The sequence below is a fragment of the Pelodiscus sinensis genome, chromosome 8, assembly GCF_049634645.1.
Source record: "Pelodiscus sinensis isolate JC-2024 chromosome 8, ASM4963464v1, whole genome shotgun sequence".
Taxonomy (NCBI): Eukaryota; Metazoa; Chordata; order Testudines; family Trionychidae; genus Pelodiscus; species Pelodiscus sinensis.
In genome coordinates this window covers 42,964,762-42,990,870 of record NC_134718.1, presented here as the reverse complement: position 1 = coordinate 42,990,870, position 26,109 = coordinate 42,964,762, and the positions used below count along the sequence as shown (strand labels likewise).

Here is a 26,109-nt window from a genome sequence, read left to right as displayed (position 1 = left end):
ATAGCTGGAGTTGGTTACTTTAGGTCAACTTACCCTGGTAGTGAAGATGTAGCCTAAGATTATTGTGGCTCAGTCCATGTTCTGATGCTACCCTTAGAATTGTGATTTACCTATCTCTTTCTGACTTAAAGGCTAATATTAATTGCTTGGGTAGGGCGAAAACCTGATATAGTAGGATTTGAAACAGAGCTCAAGACTTACTTTGCTAAAGGAACAATATGTTAATTAGTTTATTTAATATAGATGTCCTTCCCCACTCATACCCAATGGTTCTGAAGATAAAATTAAAATTTCACTCTGTTTTTAGCAAGTCTATCCTGAAAAGAAAATGGAGTACAATCTGTTTCTCCCTCTCATTTCTAGGTAGAAACTGAAAACATGAGAGCTTTCCATCCGAAATCACAAAAGACTATGCTATTGTAATGACTAGTCTTTGTGCACCGATGTAACATTCTCATTCAAGACACTTCCATAAGCATTTAAGAAAAAAAGATTTTTTTCATAATCAATCATTTTCATTAATTTGGAAAAGCTACAGTAAACAAAACTAAATATTGCCATAATAGTTGCTTTTTTTGGTATGGAGTGGCAACACAGAATTTTCACTTTACAAATTATAAGTCAAAAGTTCTTCCAAGCACTCCATAAACTATTTCAGACTCTCCAACTGGATACTAAAGTTCAGTGTATTTTTGTGTTACTGTGTATTTTTGGTGCTTCAGAAACACTGACACAGCCATTATTTCAGTTAGCTATTATTCTTACTCTTATACTATCAGTACTGAAAAGCAATTATTTAATTTTAACAATTATGCTTTTACATTCTTCAAAACTGATAAAGTTTTAAAGAAGCTAGAAATTCCAATTCTGATGAAGGTGGTTTTGGTTTTCGTTTGACAAAGCTGAAATTCTGTTTAGCAACAAAAATAGAATCAAGCGTGCAACATTTAATAGTAGGTTTTTTTTCAGGCAATCATTGTGCCAGGTGCTGCCTGCATGACATTTTGTCACCTGCCCTTGGCCAGCTATTTTTAAGTTTTCTTTTCAGCTATCTTTCAAGAGTAGCAAAAATATAGGGTTGTACTAGCAAGGAGACATGTATTTACTGAGCTACGTGAGCTTGTAAGAAAGGTCTCATCAAGCTATTAAGACACACACCCACACACACCGTCAATAAGTTAATTCCCTTAATAAACAGCAAAAATGAGTGGCAAATACACTCTTGTATTAATAGCATAGTAAATATGAATGATCTAATCAGCACTGGAGAGTTAGAAATCTATCCTGTACAGCTTTGAAAAGACTCAGACTGTGAATGGTACATTGTATTGCATTAACTGCAGGATTTATTAGTATGTTATACAGCCAATTACTCAGTGTAAAGATAGTAGGCCAAAGACAAATGATGAAGTTTCACATATGCATTTCAGCATCAACAAAATGTTAACAAAATCCTCTGTGTAAATCTGCCATTTGAAACCAAGAACATATTTCAAGGAGAAGACTGGTAAAAAAATAGATATGATTGATTTGGAAAATCATCACTTTAGGAGTGCATGTATAGCAGTTGCTCTCCAGAACTATACCACATATCCCATTACAGTATCAACACTATAAAATACCTTTAGTCAAAACAGTTCCTCTTATTAATTAACTTTAAAAGCCACAGGAAAAATGCAGCATGAGAAGTCTGGAACAAAAGATGCTAGGGATTGAGAATTAGACATGGACACTCACATTTCATTCAGGTCACAAAAATGTCTTCTGAAACCTAGTCAGTGTACTTGAGCCACACCTGACATTTTCAGTTTGTTGGTCTTAGTTTCACACTTATCTTCTCTGCATAGTTTCAATTATGTGCTTTGCTAGCAAACCTGTAATAGGTATTTTTAGGCTGCAAAATTTTTCTCTATGCATAACCAAAACTTATTAAAAAACTTAAAAAATAACAAATAGTTTAGCAGCACCTTAAAGGCTAACAAAATATGTAGATGGTATCATGAGATTTCATGGGTACAACCAACTTCTTCAAGTGATTGGTGTATTGCAAATCCAGATCCAAGAATAAGTAAGGGAACGGGGTGGGAGAAGAGGAGGGAAAAAGAGAAAAAAATAGTAAACTGGATTGTTCAAGTTACAAGAGGTTGATGAGAACATGTGCACCTCTATAAGTACCAATTGTTGGTTGGTTAAGTCATTAGAATGTGGAAGTCAGCCAGTTTCTCTATTCATTTCTCCACGAAAGCTCATGATACCATCTACATGTTTTCTTAGTCTTTAAGGTGCTGCTGGACTGTTCATTGTTTAAGTTTTTCCAGTTACAGACTAACTCAGCTACCCCCTGAACCTCAAAAACTTATGGTCAATCTCTAAATCTTTCCCATGCCATGAGATGTTACATAGAGCACAAAAAAGGCTCTGACCACCCCGTCCCCAATCTATTCTGAACTGTTCTTTGCAAGTTCTCCAAGTTAGATCTTATAAGTTTTCCCTTTCTAAAGGCTGTGGATTCTCACTGTTGGCCTGTTTAACATGTTTCTTCAGCTGTCCACAGGGATTCCTGCCATGACAGATGTTCTGGCATCATTCTTGACCATTACAGATATTTCCATCTTCTTCTCAGGATAACTATAGAGATTAGTTGTTGAACTCAATCTTGACTTTTGTTGTAAATGTATTCTATGTAATACCAGCATTTCCCTGAGGTATTTGCTTTTGAATGTATTTAGACATCTGTCTATACCGTTTGTGTTTTTCCAGCTTTCCTCATCAATATGTTAAGATGGAAATAACATTTGAGTTGAAGATTCATAGTTTGGTCTTTAAAGTTTTAGATTTTCAAGGAACAAATCTTTTAAAGATGATGAATGCAGCTGTTGCCAATTCCTAAATATTTCTTCTGGATAGCTCTACTAGCTTGTACTGGCGAGGTATGCGAATTGACTCACCTCTTGTATTCCTAAGCCTTTTAACATAATACTTTTGTGGGTTGCTGGATTTCTCATTAGATTTTTTTTTTCAAAACTAATTAACCCCATATTTGTTGAAATGCTGGTCTTTGCAGGTTGGTTGAGCTGTCAATTAGAAGAGATGTCAGCAAGATCTTAATCTTTAGTGTACTGTTGCTGAACCTGTAATGCCTGTGTGGTATCTCCTATTTGGCATTGACTTTTTCTTGAAATCAGTGCCAAATAGGAGAGGCAAGAGAAAGCATCCTTTTTTGACACAAATATCTATATTAAACTACTTACTCAAGACTGCATGTACTTTAACCATGTATGCTGTACCTTGTTATTAATCCTTGATATTTTTGTTGGCATACCAGAACACTTAGGCTATGTCTAAACTATGAACCTCTTGCAGAAGATCAAATGCAAATGGAGCACACGAAAAACAGAGAAAGAAAAGCTCTTGTGCAAAAAGGGGGGTTTTTGCACAAAAAGGCACCGTTTATACAGTGCTTTTTTGTGCAAAAACCTCTAATGCAAAAGGGGAAGAGGACACGCAAATGAGAGTGATATATAGCGCTCCATTTGCATTTGCTCTTCTGCAAGAGGATCTTAGTTTAGACGTAGCCCTAGTGAGGGAATTGTGATACATATTGTTAAATACTTTCATCTGATAAGATTATAGTGAATTGATTCTCTCATTTAATGCTCTTTTCGATGATTATTCTGAGGGTGAAAATCTGGTCAACACATGGTTTTCTAGTAAAAATCCAACCTGGTCCTCTCTTCGCTTTGCTTCAACTATTTGGTTTTTTCTGCTTAAGACAATATACCCCCTTCATTGACTGGCAAAACATGCATGGGTTTTGGACTAGAGCCAATGGTCTAATGTTCCAGAAACCTACTTCAACAGTTTGTTTTATATCATTAGCAAAATACCTCTCAGAGTCTTGGCTTCCTGATGACTTTCACCAAGACTCATAATTTTCATTAAGCAGGATTCATTGCTTTAGTTTGTTTCTTAACTTGTTTTTTCCAGTGAGCACTGGTTGTTGGCCTATCACTCTTGAGGAAAAAACCCTCAATCTTGAGGAAAAAAGGACTGTATTTTGTCTGATCTCTACTCATTGACCTGCCAGATTAGCTTATCCTAAAAGGAATAAGAACCTCTCCTGGCATAGTCTGCAGAGTAATTGTTTATGATAGTTACAAATTATAAGAGGACACAATATTCATGCTAGTTAGAAATCAGGACTGACAGCAAGTTATCACATCAGTTTCAACATCACAGTTGAATAATACTACATACAGTGGATCTGCACACCTTAAGAATTGCATAAAAAGTATAATTCCTAATATTCATATACATGGTCTCATATACAACAATTCATGTTCTTTAAGAAAGCTAGTAATATTATACTATCTATTCAATAAGATAACACATTACATCCAAAAAGAATAGATAAAAATAATGGTGGCTAAAATTCCATTTTATGACCAATGCTAAATCTATCATGAAAGCTTCAACATTTATATTACATATTAGTGATTAATGTAGTTGCTAATACTATAAAAAGGTCCTAAAAATGTATGCATTTTGTACACCATCTTAAGATAATCTTAGATAAGAAAAAGTTATGTAAAGAAATCTGTGTACCACCTGTTCTTCTGGATGGAAGTTAGGACATTTTTAGTTTAAAATTGCCTAAACTAGGAGAATACATTTTGATTTATCTCATTCCTGATTAAGAGTTGCTTCTTGTTTACTTGAAGTACATGTAATTTGAAATCAGACGACACATCACTGAGTCATTGTGCTCTATAAAGCCATATTTAAAACTTCGATTTAATTTCCCATCCTAAATCAACTTCCCACCAGACAAGCAATAGTTGGAAGTACCAGAGAAGTGGCACTTAGCCATGGAGAGTGCCTTTATCCATTTTAGCAGAATGAAATTGAGAACCTGAGCAGATGCCTTTTGAAACCACTTTCTCAGCTGGAAGAATAATGGCCACATTAGAGTGCCTTGAAGGTAAGAAGGATTCCTGAAAGGTCCAACAGGCATATAAGTAATTCTCCCTCTTTACCCAGAAATCAAGAGAGTAATTAAAATGTGGATAGCTAAGCCATGTTTTGATTTCAAAATCATGTATTCTATGTCTTCTAGAAAACAAAAAGGGGAAAATAGCATGGCTTAAAATAGAAAAAACCCTTTCAAAAAAATCAAGAGTCCGTTCTCAACTAACATTCATAACCAAAAGGAAAAAAAATGCTCAGGATGCAGGAAGACCTAAAAGTTAAGATATCACGTATATAAATCTGTGCACATGACTTCAACTGACCGGATTTAGGTCAGTGACTCCACACATTCCAGCAGACAAGGGAATTTTATTTTAATAATTGCATCTTTACCAGGATATGATCCAGTTATACAATGTCAGTAATTAATAAGAATAAGGGCACAGATTCAGTACACTGTTGCTCATTCAACCTGTATACATTTCATAAACTTACACAGCACTGTACCAATATACCAGGCAAAAAAAGTACAGCTGTAATAGCAATAACGCTAAAGTTAACATTTTGAAGGCTTACAAAAAATTAATTCTGAAGCACCCAAATGGAACTAAAGAACATCAAGAAACATCACCTATAATTTAAGCACCTATTTCTAACCTTCAGTCTGTCAATGTGTACTTACAGAACATGGAGACTACTGTTTAATACAGCCAGACACGAGACTCATTCATCGTAGATGTCATGGTATGTGATTTTCTCACTGCACCAATGAACATAATAGTGACCTGCACTGTACATGTCTGACAATTACCAGTTATGAGAATTGTTTGTATTAATGTAAAAAAGCAGAAGCCTCAACAGTTTGAGTACGTTTTTCTAACTTTCACTGGACAAAAATATATGCTGTTACTGATTAGTGCAAAGTAGGAGCAAGAGAACAATAAAATATTAACAAGCACTATTCCTCAGTCAAAATACTTATGCTGCTGTTACATAATTATAAAGATGCCACATGTAATACAGGAGGGTCTTCAAGCAGCAGAAGACTATTTAGCTCACAGATGGTCACAATTTCCATAACATTATTTTATCTAGTATATCAATTTTAAAGTAAATCCTATTGTGCAGCATCAACATTGTACAACACACCCATCTTGGTTAAACCTCTTTTACTAAAAGCGGAAAGAAGGCAAATTGATAACCTTGCTGGAGAAAAATTACCTTCGCCCACAAATATTTTTAATGTATAATTTTCTTTATAAGATGCTGGGTTTTAAAGTAGGTAAGAGAAAATTGAGTTATCAGGATTGCAGGCATACATGAAACCATAAATCAATATGAGGATGTGTCAGGGAAGATTTTTAAAAGTACCAGTTAATGTCTGCATGTCCAATCTAACTTAAAAGAAAAAAAACCACTGAGCATCTAGGGAAACATGCCAAAGAATAGATACAGGTGATGTAGGCAACGAAGTGGTAAACACACTCATGAAAAACTTATGAGATCAATTTGATTTTTATTAAGGATATAAACCCTCATGCTTCAGTGTAAAACCAGAAAACTCCGATGGCATAGAAAGAATTTCTCCTTGTGGGCAGGTTATTCCATAGTCACCTCCTGTGTGGTTTATTTCAACTTACTCTAAAATCTTCCAGCACAATGATCCAAGTCAAGATACTGAACTAGATGGACCATTTGTTTGATCCAGGATGGCAATAAGTGTCCACACATAGGTGGAAAAAGAAAAAACAACAAGCCTTTTGGTCTAGTGCAAAGATTAAAGGAAATATGTATGTTTTTCCCCTTTGAACAAACTATTGCACTAATCTCAGGTTTTTTTCCTCACTGTCCCTTCTTCATCAACATTTGCAGGAAGGATACTGGTAGGGTATGAAAGGGAATGAGACATTAAGAAATGGGTAGTTTGCTACAACTAAAGTTCTTCTGTATTTTTTCCTACAGAAAGTGTTGTGAAGACTTGACTTGTGAATATTACTTTTAGAGATGAGATTCCAATATAAAACAATTTAGGAACATTCATTTTTAATTTCAATGAGAAATTGTTAATTTTAGTGCAACTTACATATAGTTCAGCTGCAGACTGCAAGGACACAAATCTGATCCTCTCATTTCCTGTCAACCTTCCTTTGGTTATGCCACAAGACTAATTTATTTGCCAAAGCATCCTCCAAAGAATTAGAACAGAAAGTGGACTTCAAGGTAAATGTCAGCAGTTAGCTGAAGAGTAGGATGGAAAATTACCTGTCCGCTCTGGGACCGATTCCATTGTACCCTAACCTATGTAGACAACTTGGATATTATAGGACCTATGAGATTAATTAACAAAATAGCTGGATAAACTAAACAAATTTAAATAATTGTAGCAGTTGGACATCTGACCCCTATGGAATCACTAAAAGGACTAGAAAAGTAATATTGTTGCTATTTATACGGCTGGAAAGGGAATAGCTGTTAAATATACAATTTATAATAATTAGATAGATTCTTCAGTTGCCATACCAACTACAGAGATTTATTCTCCAATGTTATTCTTGACTAAGTCTCAGAATACTGGAAGCTAAGATACCACAACATGGCCTTTAAAAATGTATTCAAAACCACATTTGTTTTTAAAGGAGATCAGCCATTTATTTTTGGCTTCTAAAAGAGATTTCTAATGAGAAACAAAATTTTCATCCATAGGAAAATATCTATTTGTACAGAATGACCTCAAATTACAAAGAGTTAAAAATTTTAAAATATTTTTATTGACTAAAATATGAAAGCTATGTTCTGGTGGAGAATAAATATATGGTAAGAGAAAAATAGTTGATTTTTTGCTAATTATATGGGTCCTGTTATATATAGAGGTAAATAACAGCTCTGCTAGAGAATATTGTGCTTTATATTAGCCCCCACTAACCCAGTAAGGTCTTTAAAAACAGGTAAGCCCCTCTATTACCCTTGCAAACAACATAATATTAAATACATAAGGCAACAGTAATGGGATATAGCACTGAGAATTTAGATGAAAGGAAGGACTTTCATGCTTACGCTTTCCAAACAAGATACTCCTGAGTATCTGATGTATATGTACTCAGTCTCAAATAAACAATCACAAACTAACATGGGCAATGGGGAAATAGAAAATAGTATACATATATTTCTATGTTATCAGAAGTAGTAAAATCCAACTTCGAAACCATGATTTGAGTGTGCTGTTTCTGCATAATCAGATTTAAGGAATATGCCTCCTGGTGTCTACGAACAGAAGCCTCTTTTTCTGTATGGCTGAGGCACTTCTTCCAAGGCCCTCATGTTTAATAGATCTTATCTGCTCTGAGCAATTTTACCTAAGGAAGATTAGTAATGTAAAATCGCGAGTATAGTGCACACTTTTTTCCCAGGTTTTTTAGCGTCAAAGTCAGGATGCGCATTATATATGTGAGTTATTTTTTAAAGTTTTATTTTGGCAGTTCTGTGTCAGTTAATTAATTGCTGGACACCAGATGTGAAGTTGAATTTTATTACCATAGACAAGCAAGCATATCGACTTTGAAAAAAAGTAAGTAAAAGTAAATCAATACTCTAGTTCAGACATGCAAATATATTAATACTCTGTTTCGTTGAGAGAAATTGATCTTCTACTCATCTTTGAAGCCCTCAAATTCGCTGTTATAATCTTCCTTGAACAGACGAGCAATGTCTTCTGGGGTATAGCCCTTGACATTTTCATCCAGGTAATACAAGTCATTGTCGTCTTTGCCTAATTCATCGTTGCTCGGATCGCGCGCATCATCCGTCCACAGGGCATCATCCTTGCTGCCATCCATTGCATTAGAAATGCTGCATTTCAGAAACCCCTTCCTTATGATAGTGGGATCAAGTTGAAGCCAGACATCTGCTATCTACTGGGTCACGTCTTGCAGCGTCAGTGTTCGCATACGTCCATCTGCAGTAAATGTATGTTCACCTTCCAACACCCAGGTGTTCCATTTCCTGCATAGTGCATCTTTCATTGGCATGTTAACTATCACATCAAGCGGTTGCAACATTTTGGTCATTCCACCAGGAATAATTGCCAAGTCTGTTTTGTCATGCTGAAGCATTTTCTTGATTGAAGGCATACGATGACAATGAAATGCATCCAAAACTATTACAGACCACTTTCTCATAAGTCCACCCGGCCGCTTCGCCCCAACTGTCTGTAGCCAATCAAGCATTAAAGCTTCATCAATCCAGCCTTTAGGGTGAACACGCACGTAAACAGTCTTCGGGAACATAACTTTTTTGGCATGATCTTGCGCTTAAAGACGATATAAGGTGGCAGCTTCATTCTGTCGGCTATGCAAGCAAGCATAACGGTATACCTCAACTTTTCATGCCCTGTGGTAGCAATTGGTACGGTCTTGGCACCCTTCACTTCTAGCATTCTATCATAAGGATTATCGAAATTTAAAGCTGTGTGGTCTGTATTACTGATTAATGAAAGGTCGTACCTGTGTTCCTTGCATAGTTTTATGATAAACTTCTGGATCTGTAGTAATCTGGCGTCAGAGTCCACGGGTAGCTGTGCAATTGTCATTCATTGTCAGACCGATAGGCCATGCCGATGTATGAACTGATCACCCCAGCCATACAAAGCTTTAGACCTGCCTGTGTTAGCATTGTGGAGGTTTGAGTGAAGGTTTTGACCATTGCAAAAAATGAGTGCTAATGCCACTGCCTTGCTGTCGACACTCTGTAATCCGTTCAAGCAGTTTGGCCTCCATCTCCGGATATGCAGCGCTTTGACCTCACTCAGCCATCTTGGTCCGAGGCATCGCTTGCAGGCTCTCTTTTACCCATCTCCAAAGTCGAATGTTCAACTCTGCTATGCCATCAAATTCGCGGCTGGCGGCTCTGTTGCCATGAGCCTCAGCCTAGCTAAGTACCTAAAGTTTTTCAGCTGCAGTGTAAGATCGTCGACAACTCATGGTATCACAAAGAGCATCGAAATGCCACGCATTATATAGTCGTACGCTCACATGCAATCAACCAGCAATGGAAAAAGGCAGGAAATACAGCAAATTCAGGGTGAGCATTATATATAGGAGTATAGATTTTTTCATTATAAGATTCAAAAGCCAGGGTGCACATTATACATTGGTGCACCCAAACGCAACATCTCATTATATTTGAGATTTTACGGTAATCTAAGGGGATGAGAGGCAACACCGGGAAGTCCTAAACCCAAACGCAACATCTCTTGTACCCAGCAAGCTATAATAATTAAATGTGTAATTGTAGATCTTTTGTGAGGTCTCATATGCTCCAATACCAAACCTCATCTTGAAAGCCACTAGATTACCCCTGGTGCATGGTAAGTGCTTCATTTGTTAAGACCCTTTGAATCACTGGGCCCCAGAACAATTGTCCCCACTGCCCTCCTGCTCTTGAGCCTGACCAGAAATCCTAGTGACCAGGAAAACAGGCAAAGCTGAACAAGTCCCCTGCATAGGCAGTGCCATGATAAATAATTCAATTACATAATCTCTAGACACAAAGTCCCCCCTGCCCCTTTTCCAGATTGGCGTTGAGAATCCTGTCCAGTCCACTACCAATTTTGTTGGCACCAAGCCCAAAGGAAATAAACTCAAAGTATCCCAGCACAAAGTGGCCAAACACCTTGTCAGAACGAAGAAATGCACGTCACTTTCACTGCATTTGTAAGACCTATACTAAAAAGCAACGATCTAGGAACTGATTTCCCCCTACACAGAACCAATAGGAAAGCAAGAAGGGGCATAGATATCTCCAAGGAGAGAAGAGATTAACCCTACTTCGAAGTAAAAACTAAGACAAAGATCTTTGGCCTAACTTTATGGTCCTGTTTTTTTTTTTTTAAATCTTAGCCTAGATATGTAATGGCACAACTAAAATATACCAAAAGGAATTTGGAAACACTCTCTATCCCCCTTCTCTCCACCCCCACTCCTCAGGGGGTAAATATCAAAACCAAAAAAACATTTTAGGTATAGCGAGAAAATCCCAAAATTGCCATCTGGCTCTTGAAAAGGAAGGAGCAGAAGCAGTTTGGGACCACACTTCTTTTATTAAGTCTGCTTCAAAAATCTACTGGCAAACAATGGGGTTCCTGGGGCCTCAGGAGACACCACTTTCCCCGAAGATTTCTGAGGCTCTGTGGTGCTCGGAGCAAAATGTTACATGAGCATGAAAATATTTCGGCCATCTGAGAGTACGTCTACACTGCACAGCTAATTTGGGATTCTGCCATCTACACAAACCGCCCATTATTTTGAAATTTTTGCCATCCCAGTAAATCTTGTTGCACGAGGAATAAGGGATGGCTTAAAATAGTGTGTTATTTTGAAATTTGGCGCTATGTAGATTGCCAAATTTCAAAATAAGGTATTTTGAAATAGTTTGAAATAAGATACACTATTTGTATCTTTGGGGTGAGTTTAGGGTGCTGTGTAGAAGCACCCTGAAAGAAAACTGAATATTTATTAAAGAGTTTGTTCATTGCCCAGTGGCAGGCTGACATTTTCTCTGAAACAGTCATGCTGCCTCTGCAACAAGCTTGAGCTTCCAAGATTTGTATAGTTTGGAAGGCAGATTGAAACTTTTTACTAGAATGAGCTAATGCTTGCCTCTATTTTCCAGAAACAGTGCTTTTGCTATTTTTCTTTTCACCTCTCCCATCTGTTTAAAAGATTGTACAAGACGAACTAATATGATTAATAATGCTAACTGATATATTAGTATATCCTAGCAAAAGTAATTTCAGAGAATTAGCCTAATTTACCAAGGGTGACCAATTCATTAATTGGAAAGGTGATCCTCTTAAATCAAAGGTACCCTAATTTGGGAGAAATCTTTCAGTTGAAACAAACTTGGAATGCTTGGATTTTAAAGTGGTAGCTCTACCTAATGAGCTAAATGATACCTTTACAACTACTCTCAGGAGGTGGACATCACCCCGCCATCGCTGAAACTTTCATTTACTATGAGTTACTTGCTATCCATGAAATAAATTGTAGTAGTTTGAGTAAGACAGAACATACTCCAGCATTTTCAGAAGAAGAAATCCTCAAGTTGAATCCTAGGAAGGCAGATGATGTTTGTAGGCAGAGGGAAACACTTGGAAGAACTATTTGGCTACGGCCACATGCCATCATAGATTAAGTCTGCAGTTTGATAGTTCTGGATTTCTCCCCTGTGCTGGCCCTGGATAGCAGCATCCGTGAGAAACTCCACCTATCAGCTCTAACTGGCTGGGGAGAACATGTTCCATCCTTGTTGATGACTTGGTAATGACCCTTGCACAGAAAACAAAACGTTATGCATGACAACTGATTCAGATTTGCTTGTTCTGAAATGTTTTTTGTAGTCCACATAAAGATATATTTATTAGCTTTTCACACATATGGTAGCTGTTTTACTTAGAAATTAACTTACCAGTCTCATCATGGACACCTGGATCTTAGATCATTAACACTGGAAAAAATTAGTTCCTGCTTCCCTCAAATATTTATTGTTGTGAGTCTGTGTACCTAATACACAGAAGCATAGGGCTGAAAGGGTTCCTGAAATATCATCTTAGTCCAATCTGGTGCACTCATGGCATGACTAAGTATCATCAAGACCATTCCTGACAGGTGTTTCTAACCTGCTCTTAAAAGTCTCCAATGACAGAGATTCCATAAATCTCCTTAGGTAATGTATTCAAGTGCTTAAATATTCTAAAAGTTAGGAATTTTTTCCTAATGTCCATCAAACTACCCTTGCTGCAATTTAAGCCCATTGCTTCTTATTTTCTTCAGAGGTTAAAGAGAACAATTTTTCCCTTTTCCTTGTAATAACCATTTTTGTACTTGAAAACTGTGCCACCCCCCAGTTTTCTTTCCTCCATACTAAACAAAACTAATTTTTCAATCTTCCCTCATAAGATGTTTTCTATCCCTTTAATAATTGTGCTACTCTTCTCCGGACTTCCAATTTATCCACATCTTTCCTGAAATGCGGTGCCCAGAACTGGACACAATACTCCAATTGGGGTCTTACAAGCGCAGAGTAGAGCGGAAGAATGACATCTTGTGTCTTGCTCACAACACTCTTGTTAATGCATCCCAGAATCATGTTTGCAGAACTGACTTAACTGGGGGCTGTGTGTTGTGTAGTTTTGCCTTAATCTTTGTATTCATGACCGTCAGTGTGAAAAAAGCTATTTGCATATATATTTGCATGTATATGAAACTACACTTAAGTTGCAGCCCTCGGCATGTGCTGTATCACTGTGGCCCTTGAGGCTTCCAAAGCTGAGTAGCCCTGCTTTAGTCTTTCTTCAGAGACTCTGCTGGGGACTTGACTCTCTCTAACACAGACCGCGCACTTGAAAATATGCATTCACCTTATCCATCTAGTTTGAATAGCCTCATGTTTAGCTCTCTATTTAAAATGGGTAGTATCCCCATTGTTGTATGCCGTGCAGTTGTAGCTATGGCAGCCCCAGGATATTAGAAAACAAGATGGATAAGAAGATAATAAGGTGATAAGTAAGAATCATCATGAATTGATCAAGAACAACTTATGTCAAATCAATGTAATGGCTTTCTCTGACAGGGAAACAAACCTTGTTGATAGTGGGAAATGGTAGATGAGATATATAGTGACTTTAGTATGCCTTTTGATATGGTCTCACATGGTTCACTGACCTAGCAGGGATTAAAGTTATATTAAATATGTGAAAAATACTTCGGGTTGAGGTGTCTACTCAATCTCATTTTCATCACTTACATCAGTGTACTAAAAAGAAATGACCACGCTGCTGAAAAAGTGGTGGCTACTTTTTTTAAGGGTTTATCTGTGGGATATCACCTGCCATAATATGTATAATAACTTGCTAGAAAAATACATACATACCTCACTACTGCTACAATGAACATAAGCTATTCTTTTCCATTAATAGTGTTACAATATATACATGCTATTTTCTATTTCTCTTTGTAATACTGTTGCCTGAAGTAGCTTTCCCATTTTTAATAATTTTTAAAGGACCTAACACAAAACACATTACGAATCATTAGATAAAATGATACTGGTAAATTTTATAAGTATTTTTGGAGGGACAGTAATTCCCACAACACCTTTCTAGTCCAATTTTTACATATGTATTTTCCTACTTGAAGATATATTTTGATTATTCCCAAAGATTCTTGGTGGATTAACTGGGCTATAGAAAAGATGGAGACACCTTATCTATGGAGCACTTTCTTAAGAGCTACTTAAGCTATGTACAAAAGTATCCTAGAAACTGTAGTAATATTTGTGTGATCAAGTATGAGATCCAAGTCTGACCACTACTATTTGGTCTCCAGACTGGCACTGTTGTGAAAGCACTTTGTGCAACATTTTGTGTCTCTCACCTACTCAGACAGTTGAGTGATGGTGCTGACAAACTCCAAAGTATGGCTGTGACACAGGACTGCATGTGTAGTGGTAGCAAACTGAAGGAATTGAACTTTTGAGTTTTGAAAGAGGTAAAAAGAACCCAAAGGGGAAAAAAGGTTACAGAGATGTAGCAAAAGGAAATGTTTGTTAGTGTGATTTATACACAGTAGATACAATTCCTGCATCAGACAAGTATGCAAGATTTCATGTGTATGGCGCTCAATGAGGAGGTGACACATAGGAACAGAATACTTGTCCATCTAGTACAATATGCTGACTTGAACAGTTACACCCAATACTTTCATTATCTCTGCATGTGTAACTACAATTGTTGGAGATAAAATTGGGTAATATTTGCAGTTAGAGCAATATCTGTTCACTGCAGAGACTTAATTTCCTTCCTGAAAGTAAAAGTCCTTAGAAATTTTGAAACAAGGATGTGGAACTATTCCCAAGTTTAACAAGTCAGAAGAGACTGATGGCTCTGTAGATCAATTATCATGAATTAGTAAAAAAAAGTTCCCTAACCTTCTCATTCATGTGGCATCAGCTAAGTGGTAGAAGTAGTTTCATCTATACCCTGAAGTTGAAAGGACAGATCTGCTCTTGCAGCAGTAGTAATAGCCAATATTTTTCAGCATCCAAATTTCCCAGCATTCACCAAGCAAATAACTTACACTACTTCCAATCCATCTATTTGGGTTTTAATTCTAGCACACACATGATCTCTTTATACAGAGATAGTCTTAAATTCTGTTTTAATAACAATAATAAAAAGGATATGTTAGAATATGGTGATCTAAACTAACAACTCGTAAAATGGTCTATTACTGTAAAAAAAAAATAAACTAGCCTCTTGTAAACAGCTTCTTTTTTTAAATGGAAAGCTAAAGCTGAAAGCCTTATTGAGCAATTTTTAAGACAGAAAACAGAAACAAACCTCTATAAAATTAAAACTTGGAATTAATCATTGTGACGGCGCGTTGGGGTCGCCCGCCTCCTGCACCCCCAAAAGGGCATGAACAGACTCCACCAGCCGGTAGAACAGAGGGAGTTTATTGCCTCTCCAGAATACAGCACAGCACAGATGTCACCAGGTTACAGGGCAGGCCTAGGATGCCTCAGCCCCCCTTGATATGGGGTGGGAGGTCTGGCTTCTAAACCCCCCAGCCTGTTGCTGAGGCTGCTTCCTCCATGCTCCCAGACAGAAAAACTAACTCTCCTCCAGCTCTGCCCCCCAGCCAGGGGCGGCATTCCACCTTCCTTTGTTTCTCCCCATAGGGGGTAGCTGGTCAGACAGGTTTGGAGCCCCCTTTGCATAATGACCAGACAGCAGAGGTCGCCACAGCCCTAGCAAGGCACCCCCACTACATCACAATCATCTTAACATATGGTATACTATATTTATGCATGCTGAGTCTTTATCATCTGAGGTTACTGAGTCCTGTTTTTAGATGGCAGAACAGCAACGTTAAATATTCACCACTTGGTTTACTAGTGGAAAACGTTTAGCAATTATTGAAAAGTTGATTTTTGTTTAAACACCAAGCAAGCATGGACGTATGAATATTCCTAACCTGTAAAATGATTCCTCCACATTATATCAGCGAAACTCATTGGTGGGCCACTGGGAGGATAGTGTTTACCTTTCAGAGGCTCATGATCAGTCCTTATCATATCCATTAAGGAATTTTCCAAAGAGTGCAAGTTAAAAGTGTCATAGGGCCTATTCCGGTCCTAAAAGAAAAAAAATCCAGAAAGAAAAACATTGTTACAATGTAGTCATTTCATACAAGCACACTTTGTATATTGTATTATTTCAGCATTACGTGTTATTGGTTTTTCCTCCATGATACTTTAACAATTATAATAAAATCAAGATAAACAATAATTGTGAACATATGTAAATACACTGTTAAACGGAATAATACATGGGACTTCTAAAAATAACACATTTCTCTCCAAACGGATGCGTACAGCTCTTACTCTAATAATATTCTCTACATTTCATTGGGGTTTGGAAATAACTCCCTCTCCCACACAGTGGGATTTTTTTTTTAGGGGAGGAGGGTAGGAGTGACATGCCTCATTAAAATTATATTTCTTTGTTTCCAGATTCTGCCCTCATTTTCTGACAGTGCTGGTCTGACCATATGTGGTACAGAAGCAATCAGTACATAGGCAGCCAGAGCTTTCCAGAGGAGAATTGTTGCTTTCCTCTATAGAAGTCTAACACAGCATAGGCAAATCCTTAGATTAAACAGGTATACAACTGTGTGCAAGGCACAGCAAGAGAGCAAAGAGGGGCAATATTTCCAACCTCAAGTGTTCAGAAATAGAATCAGGCTCCAAAAAAACCTCAAGAGATTGGTTTTAAATATCACAATTAAGCCTTATAAATTTGAGAATATTTTTATTTATGTTCTGCTTTTTGAATCTTTAAGGATGAATTTGTCTTCAAATTAAAATGATAAATTTCATATTACCTGGAGAATAAACTCCAGTTCTTCTTATAAAGGCATAGCTACTGTTTATGGATTTGTTGAGGGCAGAAATGGGTACAATCAGACAGACCAGGTGGGTGCAGTAATATCTTTCATTGCACCAGCTTCTGTTGGTGAGACAAGTTTGAGCTACAAACAACTCTTCTTCAAGTCTGGGAAAGATACTCTGAACATCATAACTAAAAGGTAATACGTCACTCACCTTGTCTAATACCTGGACTGATACAGCTTCTAGTCATACAATGGGTATAATTGCACATTTTAAATTGAAAATTTAACATGAGGCAACAGAAATTTGTGTCTTGACTTCACAGAAGGACATCAGGTTATGTGCTTAAAGATGACACTACTGTATCAGCCATCTAATCCACTAACTATCCTACCACTACGAGATAGTATTTAATAAAGAATGGATACTCAGCATAACCCAGTTGGTGGAAAAAGTTAGATCAAAATTAGGTAGAATTCCACCCTGCCCCATACACATAATTAGAATATATAAATTTAAGAGGTCAGAAAAACCAATGATCCTTTACGTAAAGGATTCCAGGTTCTTTAAATAAATAGTGTCTCTAATTTTTAAGCATATCAGGCTAATAAATTAAAATTATACATACAAAGACTACGAGGGTACAGGATTGAAAATCTTTACACAATGGAAGGGCACAAATATAAAGGAAATAGAAGAATTGTTTGAGAAGAATAATATGAATAATATGTAACAGGATGAAAGGAACAGTTAAGGCAGGATACCAAGAAAAAGTTTTAACAACAAAGTCAATTAGACAATGGAATATTTTATGCAGGGGTGGGCCCCCGGCTCACCTGGATCCAGCCCCTGAGACTGCCTGTGCTGGCATTCCAGCTGCCCCGCCTGCCCCACCGTGGGGTAGGAGCACACAAAATCAGCGCCCCCCCCCCATAGCATACAGCCCCCAACCGATTTTTCTGTGGGTTATTGACTCCCCAACACACACCTAAAAAAGGTTCCCCATCACTGTTTTTAAGGAAGTGATGGAATCCCTGCTGCCAATGTTATTCAAACTTAAGACAAAGCACTTTCAAATGTTAGGCAAGGCACAATGCTGCTGATAAAGATATAGAGTGAGTAATCTTATAAGACTTTTCTATCACTACATTCTAGGATTTTATGAGTGATAAAACTTCATTTAAACTTAATGCATCACATACTTCATTGTAATCAATTGGGGAATGTCCTACAAACCTGAACCTTTATATTCAGCTAATTCATTCACACTGTAACTGACGAAAAGGGAGGAAGAGGTAGGCAGAAGAAGGTAGTAGAAAGCATCATTTTCTAATGTGCTGTGTTACATTTACTTCCACATCCAGAAAATAAAAGAGCTTCAACATTCCTCTATGCCAATTGAATAAATGTCTGCCTTAGACCTAAGAATCACAAATTCAAAATTATCTTGCATGCTCTGAAACCTCAAAATCACTCATGCAGGCCAGGAAATTAAGTACAGAATATTTAGGAAAGCAGCAGCAATACTTATAAAGTATATTTAATGTGATTTCCCCCCTTTTACGTGGACCTGGCACGACTAGCAGAGAATCCAGATGTCACATGGAGTTTTCTGATAAGCTTGACTTACATTTGGCATACTTCCTATGGATGGTCATTTTGGTCCAGAATTGAGCTGCTATAACCACCTGGAAGCTGGAAACCCCAGACTGCTACAAGTATTTTGCTAAGCAGTTTGGTGTTGGAAAGTCAACTGTGGGTAGTTGGTTTCTGTGGCAATCAAACATAAGATTTAGCCAAAGATAGATGGCATAAACAATATCCCTGAACTAAACTGCTGGTTTTGAAAGTATGGAGTTTATAAACTGCACCAGTGCACTTGATGGACTCATGCTCATAACCTTGCCCTCTTCTAGGAATACATGAACGCATAAATCACAAAGGGTACTACTCTATCATTATGCAGGGCCTGGTGGACTACAGAGGCTGATTTATGGAGGCCAATATGGGCTGCATGGAAAAGTTCACAATGCCACTACTTTTCAATCACCAGGAGTCCACATACATAGATAGGGTGAGGCACTATTCCCACCAAATGACATTGTCATAAATGAAGTTGGAGTCCCCACTATCATCCTGGGGACTCTATATACCTCCCCTTTACCTTGTCTTATGAAATCATATCCTGACCTCAGATGGCCTACCAAAAGAATGCTCAATTACATTCTCAGCAGGCCCAGAATGGTCATTGAATGCGATTGTCAGACTGAAATTCTGCTGGTGCTGTTTACATCAATGCAGTCCTCATTATTGTGGTTTGCTGGGCTCCTCATCATTTTTGTGTAACCAAATGTGAGCCTTTTGCCCGTATTATGGAGCTATGACCATAATAGATTGCTGAACTAATACACCTATCACAGCTGGAGTATGATGCACCAAGGCAACAGAAATCTGGGATACTCTGTGTTCCCACCTTTTGGATTTGCATAAGTCAATGGAAGAGGGAGAATAGTAAGTTCATGAAGTTTTGTACAGCAATATTTACAGTACATGTGGTACTAACACATCATGCAATGAAAAGGGCATACTGTCGCTGTATACAGTGAATGGGGAGTTGATTGTTATGGATTTTTCATAGGGATGAAATGACTTTATGGAAGCAGGCAGCACATTTACATTATGGACTGCTGTACACAGACATATAGAAAGACTGCAAGGCTACAACCTCACTATTGTGCCTTGCCATATGCTTATCTTTATGATTCAAAACATATGTATGATGTGACCTAGCAATGATAATAAGCTTTCTTAATTAAATAAAAGCCTTTATTTGTGAATATGGATGCATTACACACAACCCAAAATTTTACATTACAGATCTCATTAGAACATCAAAACATTAATAAAAACCAAACACCACAACCAGTAATAAAACAAAATGCGTAAGCCAAACACTGAACAGTATGAACAGTGAACCCAGTGCCTCCAAATCAAATTCTGCATATCCTCTGGTATGTTTTCCCTTTCTTTAGAAGGCACATGGTGCCACCCATGTGTGTGGGGACTTGCCGGTGGGCAGGGGGGTCAGCAGAAAGATTTAAGTGGATATTTTGCTATGTCCAGAAGTTCTTAAGTCTTAGCTGAATATGCCACCCAGTCATGGAACTGTCTGATGTGTTTCTGGTCTGTAGTATATGGTACTGTGGAGGGGACTCAAGCTCAGAAGCAGACACAGTTGGAGCCTGCACTCTTGCAACCATTAGAAAAAGTTGCCTCACAAACAGTTCTTTTTGCAGCATTTGGTCTTCCTCCCTCAAGTGATGTTCCTGTTCTAGGGACTGTGATGCTTTCTCACTGCAATTCTTCCCTCAAGTTCTGCAGCCTGTTTGTGCCTTTCCACATGAGGTGAATCTTTCTCTCTTTAGTACTGCACCTGCTTACTGGCCCTGTCCAGAGAACGTCAAGTGTAAATTCATCAAGGTAAAACTTCCGCTTCAACTGATCCATGAGGGTTCTGAGACCCTGAGTTCTGCCCAACTGTGCCTGAGCTACTGAGGTAGAATGGCCAGTTCAGGCTGAGGGACCTGCAATCAGACATAAAACAGTACATTATCTCATCTCAGTAATTCAGATGGTTCCATTCATGAGCATAAGAAAAATCCTTGCAAAATGTCAGGGTAAAAAACAAAAAAACCCCGACTCTTTGTAAAACTAAATTTCAATATGCTGAGAGGGGAATGCTGTGGATCCTAGAAGCTCTGTGGACACAACCTTGGTTAATTGCAGTGAAAAGAGTGTACAAAGAAGTGTACATTAAAAATCAAAATTATTCTTTTTTAGAAATTGCTAACCATTATGGGGTTGGGGGGGGGGGGAAGTGTATGAAAGGGTGGACTATAGATTACTACATATGGCCTTCTCAAAACACTTCTCACACACTCATATTTTGGAAGACAAAACAATTATTGTGGTTCCAGAATGGCAAAGGGATATTTTACTCCAAGCTGTTCATTGCAAGCTGGTTATATGTGCCACAGAAAATTTAAAACTTGGGCTGACTGAACAGTACCTTTATGGGCAGACATGTATCAGTGTGACTCTCTGAAAATATACCCTTCTCTATAATGTGTCTGCCTATCTGGAGATTTTGCTACAGGAAAAGTTTGCAGCTATCAAAACCTGGTATTAGGTCAAAAGACGTGAGGCAATCAGTAGGAAGTCATGTTAACATCTCCAAAGATTACAACCTCCTCACAGCTTCAGATACTGCCTATTATGACTGCATGCAAACACATATGCTAAGATTGACTTGCCAAAAACTCCACAGCAACCTGCTACTTCTTCAGCACATTTATGGATTTCACACATCCCTCCCCCAACTGTATTTTGGACAAATTATTTTGTGACTCGTGGACTACATTTAGCTTAAATATACTGCATTTCACTCTCCCTCCCAATGTAGGTCACTATTTACAGGAATCTTGTTAAAACCATTGGGCTGGTACAGAACAGCATAACAACTGGAAAAGTAATATAAAGTTCATATTTTAACACCCTGGCACATCGTCACATGAATGTGTGAGTTTCTATTAAAACTCTGTTTTTAAATGCTTGTTTCATAGTTTGTACTTCCTGATCTCCATTTTGAATTCCAGATGGTGTTGATGGTGAAGGGGGACGCTAAGCTGCTGGCATGCAATCCACCATCAGCAGTACATGCTGCTACTAGAGGCTGGTATTAATTTTTGTATTGGCTCAAACACGAAACCCCTCCCATTGTTATACTAATAAAACCATGGAGACAGAAACTTACCATACTCCAAGGTGACTTCTGTCCCTTGCATTTCTGCTGACAGTTCTGCAGCAGGCTGTTCCCTCCAGGGATGGCATCAAAAAGCTTCTCTAAATAGAGAGAACCAGGATAATCTGCTGCTGTCATGCCTAAGTCTCCTTGGGGGCTGGTTTCGGCAAGTCACTTCAGTAGCCTTATCCAATGCCTGCTGGCTTCCCTCCAGTCTCGTACTGGATTCACGAATGAGACGGTCACCATCACAGATGACCAGGATATCACAAAAAGGTCATGGATATGTGCTTTGCGCAGTACCAAACACCCAGTTTGACTTCTCAGGAAACAGGCAGAAAGACAGCAAGTTGCCAATAGTGTAGTTCTCATCACTGACTTTCCAATAGTTGGTCTTGAGCCATTTAATTCTCTCCCTGCAGTGATCACTGGTTTGGTGAATCCCCAATGATGCCAGTTTCTTCTTTGGTTTCTGGTACCAGTAATCATTCTTGGAATATTTGCTTACTTCACATCAAATTCACCAAAACACAGCTGTGCTCTCATGACGAGGAGGCAGCAGCATTGGCAAAGGACTTCTCTGACTGATTACCATTGCATTTGCAGGAGAAAGTTCAATGTGTTTGCTGCACAGAAGTCAGAATAAAATGGAAGCCTTAAACACAGAACTACTGTACTTGAACTGGAGGAGATGGTCTGTTTCTGTTTCCTCTGAATCAATTTACTATACAATTCCTTATGCAAAACAATGGAGTTTGGGCCTGAGCCTCTCATAGGATCCAGGCTCAAATCCTCCACCCTACTTGGCTCTGGGTCTCAGGCCTGAGTCAGGCAGACTTGTGTGTAGATTCAAGTGGGATTTGGGTTGAGCCTGATTCCAGGCTTATACTGCAGTGCAAGCATACCCGTGGATCCCTATTAACAGTTAGGAGTTATGAAGAAGTAGCAAAGGGTTACCTTTCTAGAGCTGCTGGGGGTGGGTGGGGGGGACATATGGTTGGCACAATTACTTAAACTCTTTTCTTGGGATTCCTTCACATAACTGTGCAATTTCCTCACACCACCTGCTTAGAAGCTCACTTTTGTTGCTACTGTAATCCTTTCACAGCAATAAACTACATTACTGCCTAAGTCTCAGCTTTCAGTGTTCTCTCTCTCAAATTGCCTGCTACTTGTGACCTTGCTTCAGGTTCACAAGATGTTCCAGCTCAAGCTCACATACAGCCTCTATCTTTAGTTCTTGGTTTCCTTCTAATCTGAGGATATTACTGCATTTTCCTACACTCTGGAGATTATAGAGCCACTAATGGTTCCATGTTGAAGTTAGTAGCAGAACCCTCTACTGGCTAGACTCTATCATCCCTCTAGTTCAGCCAGCAAGAGCGGTAGGTTACCCAAACAGTGACCCAGAAGGTTCATTACAACAAACTTAAACACTAAAGATATCATTTCAAGTATTTCAATATTTAAAATGCTCAATTGAGAGACCTGATTCAGTGGTTGCTAGTTTACAATGAGATTTTAAATAGAACTGCACCTCTGACTTTAAAATATTAGTATTTTCTGTAATGCTTGCCAAATGGATTCTTAAGAGACATTGCGTTATCAAAATAAAATAAAACCATAATCTACAAAGTGTCACAAAAATTTACAAATTAAGAATTCAGGTATCAATCATAAGAGTCAATTTTTAAATTTAATTTGGCTTCAAACCATTTTCTGGGTACAAAACTCATGAACTGAAATCAATCATTAAAGAATATTTTAAACTTATAAGAAATAATTATGTTATTAAGGGAAGAATCCAACGTCTCAAACCATTTTCTTTTAAAAGGCTCATTTAAACAGATTTAGATCAGATAAGGAAAAAAGCAGAATTCCCAGTACAGATAATTCAAAGTGTATACACTGATAAACATGCAAAAAGATCCTTCACTATTGATTACCAGGTCTTTTCAAGAAAACAATTCTAGCTTCCACAAATATGTACTAGAAAACTAAGGAAACTATAAAATCCACCTGGACTTGCTCTTCAAAGTGAAAACAGAAATAAAAAGGAAGACTAGATTTTTAAAAAATGGTAATTTAGATATAAGAATTGCCATACCAGGGCAAACCAATGATCCATGTAGCTTAATATCCGGACTTACTATGTCTCAATCATCATCAAACCAAAATTCTACTCCATCTATTACATTAATAGCCTCATTTAATACTAGGCACTCCAATTCACAAATCTTAGTATATACACTGCTAGCCTTGGTACACAATCATTAATAAAATTCAACACTGTCTGCCATTATGTGAGGTAACTGAACGAGACTCTTCCATTTTATTGTCTCTCTTAAATTCCTACTTATTCTTTATCAACTTCAATCCTCTCCTTACTAAAATATAGAGAATCTCCGTTAATAAATCCTTCCCTAACTATTGTCTCTGTCCAAAACATATGCTTCTCTGTACCCACTGGCTTTCCCCCAGCCCTTATTTAAAACTTCCTCTACAACCATTTTAATTTTATATGCTAACAATCCATGTAAAGTTATTTACTGACATTCTATGTGGTGGTTCTTCCTTTCAACCACAACTCACATTTTGCAAAAACAACTTGAAGTTTGTGCAAAAAAAGCCACAAGATCCCAGAAGCTCTTTAGTTTTTGGGGAACTCAAGGGTGGCTGCAGATCTTGGGACAACACACACAGAGTTGCTAACACCAGTTGACAAGATAGTTCATGAAAACAGAACCTAGCAGTGAACACCTTACCTGGGACACATGCCATTTTCAACTAGATCTGTGAAACTGAAATGGGCTTTAGCAATCAATTATATTCCCTTTTAAAGAGATTCATGACACCTCCTATGTGTCACCAACAGCAAATCTCTCTGCTGCGCATGGATACCATCTTGTTTCCCCCCTTTCTTTTGAATCACCCCTTTTCCTAATGCACAGACATAATGGACTCCACATTGCGACCCTCCAAAGCATCACTTTACTCTCTGCTTGTTGCATGTGAAAAGTGGCTTTATATTTGACAAGAAGAAAAAGATGGTTTGAGATTTTCTTGATTTGTTCACCTCCCTCTCCCTCTCCCTCTCCCTCCAAGGAATCCACAGCTGCTGCTCAATGATGGAGGAAGATAAGGAAGTTTGTAAGATAAGTATTATAATACGGAATCCACATATTCCACCACCTTAATAAGCAGAGAAATATATTTCCAAATTAAATAACTGTGTAATTTCAGGCTCTGATCAGAATTTGATCAGCCATACATAATGTACCATAACCAGAGATTCTTGACACTGTCCTTGCCGGAGTTCGTTGCTGCTAGATAGCTGTCAGGGATAAGAATGTATACTTTATTCACTTCTCGCTTGAAAGATACCTAACTGATGAAGTGGGTTTTACCCACAAAAGCTCATGTTATATTTGTGAGTCTCTATAGTGCCACAGGACTGCTTGTTGTTTTTGAAGTTACCTAAGGCTACGTCTACACTGTAATGCTATTTCGGGATACCAGAGTATCCCAAAATAGCTAACCCATGTCTTAACAGCAATTAAAATGAGTCTTCGGTTTATTGTCCTGCTGTTCAGGATTTCCACAATCAGAAGTTACCTATGGGCTTCTACCCCTCCATCTAGAAGAGTGATATTTGTGTAACAAAGCTAGGGCAGGATGATGTTGACCTATGAATTCTCCCTGTCCACTAATTCAAGATGTGAGGGAAGTACTGAGACATCACTTTGAGAAGAAAAATCAGAGGGTTACAAACAACAATGAAAGGCAGACAGCTGGATGAGGAATTAGGCTAGAGGACTTGGGTAACATCTGACAATCATGAGAATTTTCTACCTTATTTGCAGCCACAGAGGTCCAGAGAGGAATGGTTAGAAGATTTTTTTTAAATCTCAAGTAATGCAAAAATCTCACCATCTTTTCTTTGAAGGACAAACTCTCTGGGAGGCTTATTTGACATGGTTCAATATTACAGCTCAAATGAATGGCTGGAAAGAAAGAGGGTTTCAAGAAATTCTGAGAGATACATTTTCAAGTGCTTGAAAAAAAACCCTGAAGGCCTGTGATTTGACAAGCATACATTATGGTAATGTTGATAACCTTGTCCAGATGGCCTTGTTGGGAGGAACAGCACCAAGAAAGACCCGAGTAGAAACTGGCCCATCCTGTTTAATTTGTTTCCCTGAGGGCTAGTAAAGCAAATGCAGGCAATACCACAGCATAATTTGGCAGTGCTATGTGTGTAAGCATAGCAGCAAGAAACACCTCAAAAAGAGACAAGGAGCAGGAAGCCAAGGAGACCACCAAAACAAGCCATAGATGTTTCAAGAATGCTCAGAACGCTTTTGGGGAACAGTTCTGACTGAAAAAGAGGCTTG

The 26,109-nt window shown here is 38.0% G+C and overlaps 1 protein-coding gene across 10 annotated transcripts in view; it reads right to left on the bottom strand.

Annotated features, from left to right (window-relative positions):
• The window catches only part of CPEB3 (cytoplasmic polyadenylation element binding protein 3), a 186,834-nt gene that overhangs the window by 111,854 nt on the left and 48,871 nt on the right, over positions 1-26,109 (bottom strand). For 5 of the 10 annotated variants that reach the window (XM_075935178.1, XM_075935180.1, XM_075935187.1 and 2 more), the window contains one exon: positions 15,999-16,158. In XM_075935178.1, coding sequence (XP_075791293.1) covers positions 15,999-16,158 — 160 coding nt within the window. The remainder of the gene's footprint in view (positions 1-15,998; positions 16,159-26,109) is intronic. The other 5 variants (XM_075935181.1, XM_075935183.1, XM_075935188.1 and 2 more) reach the window with 1 other exon arrangement.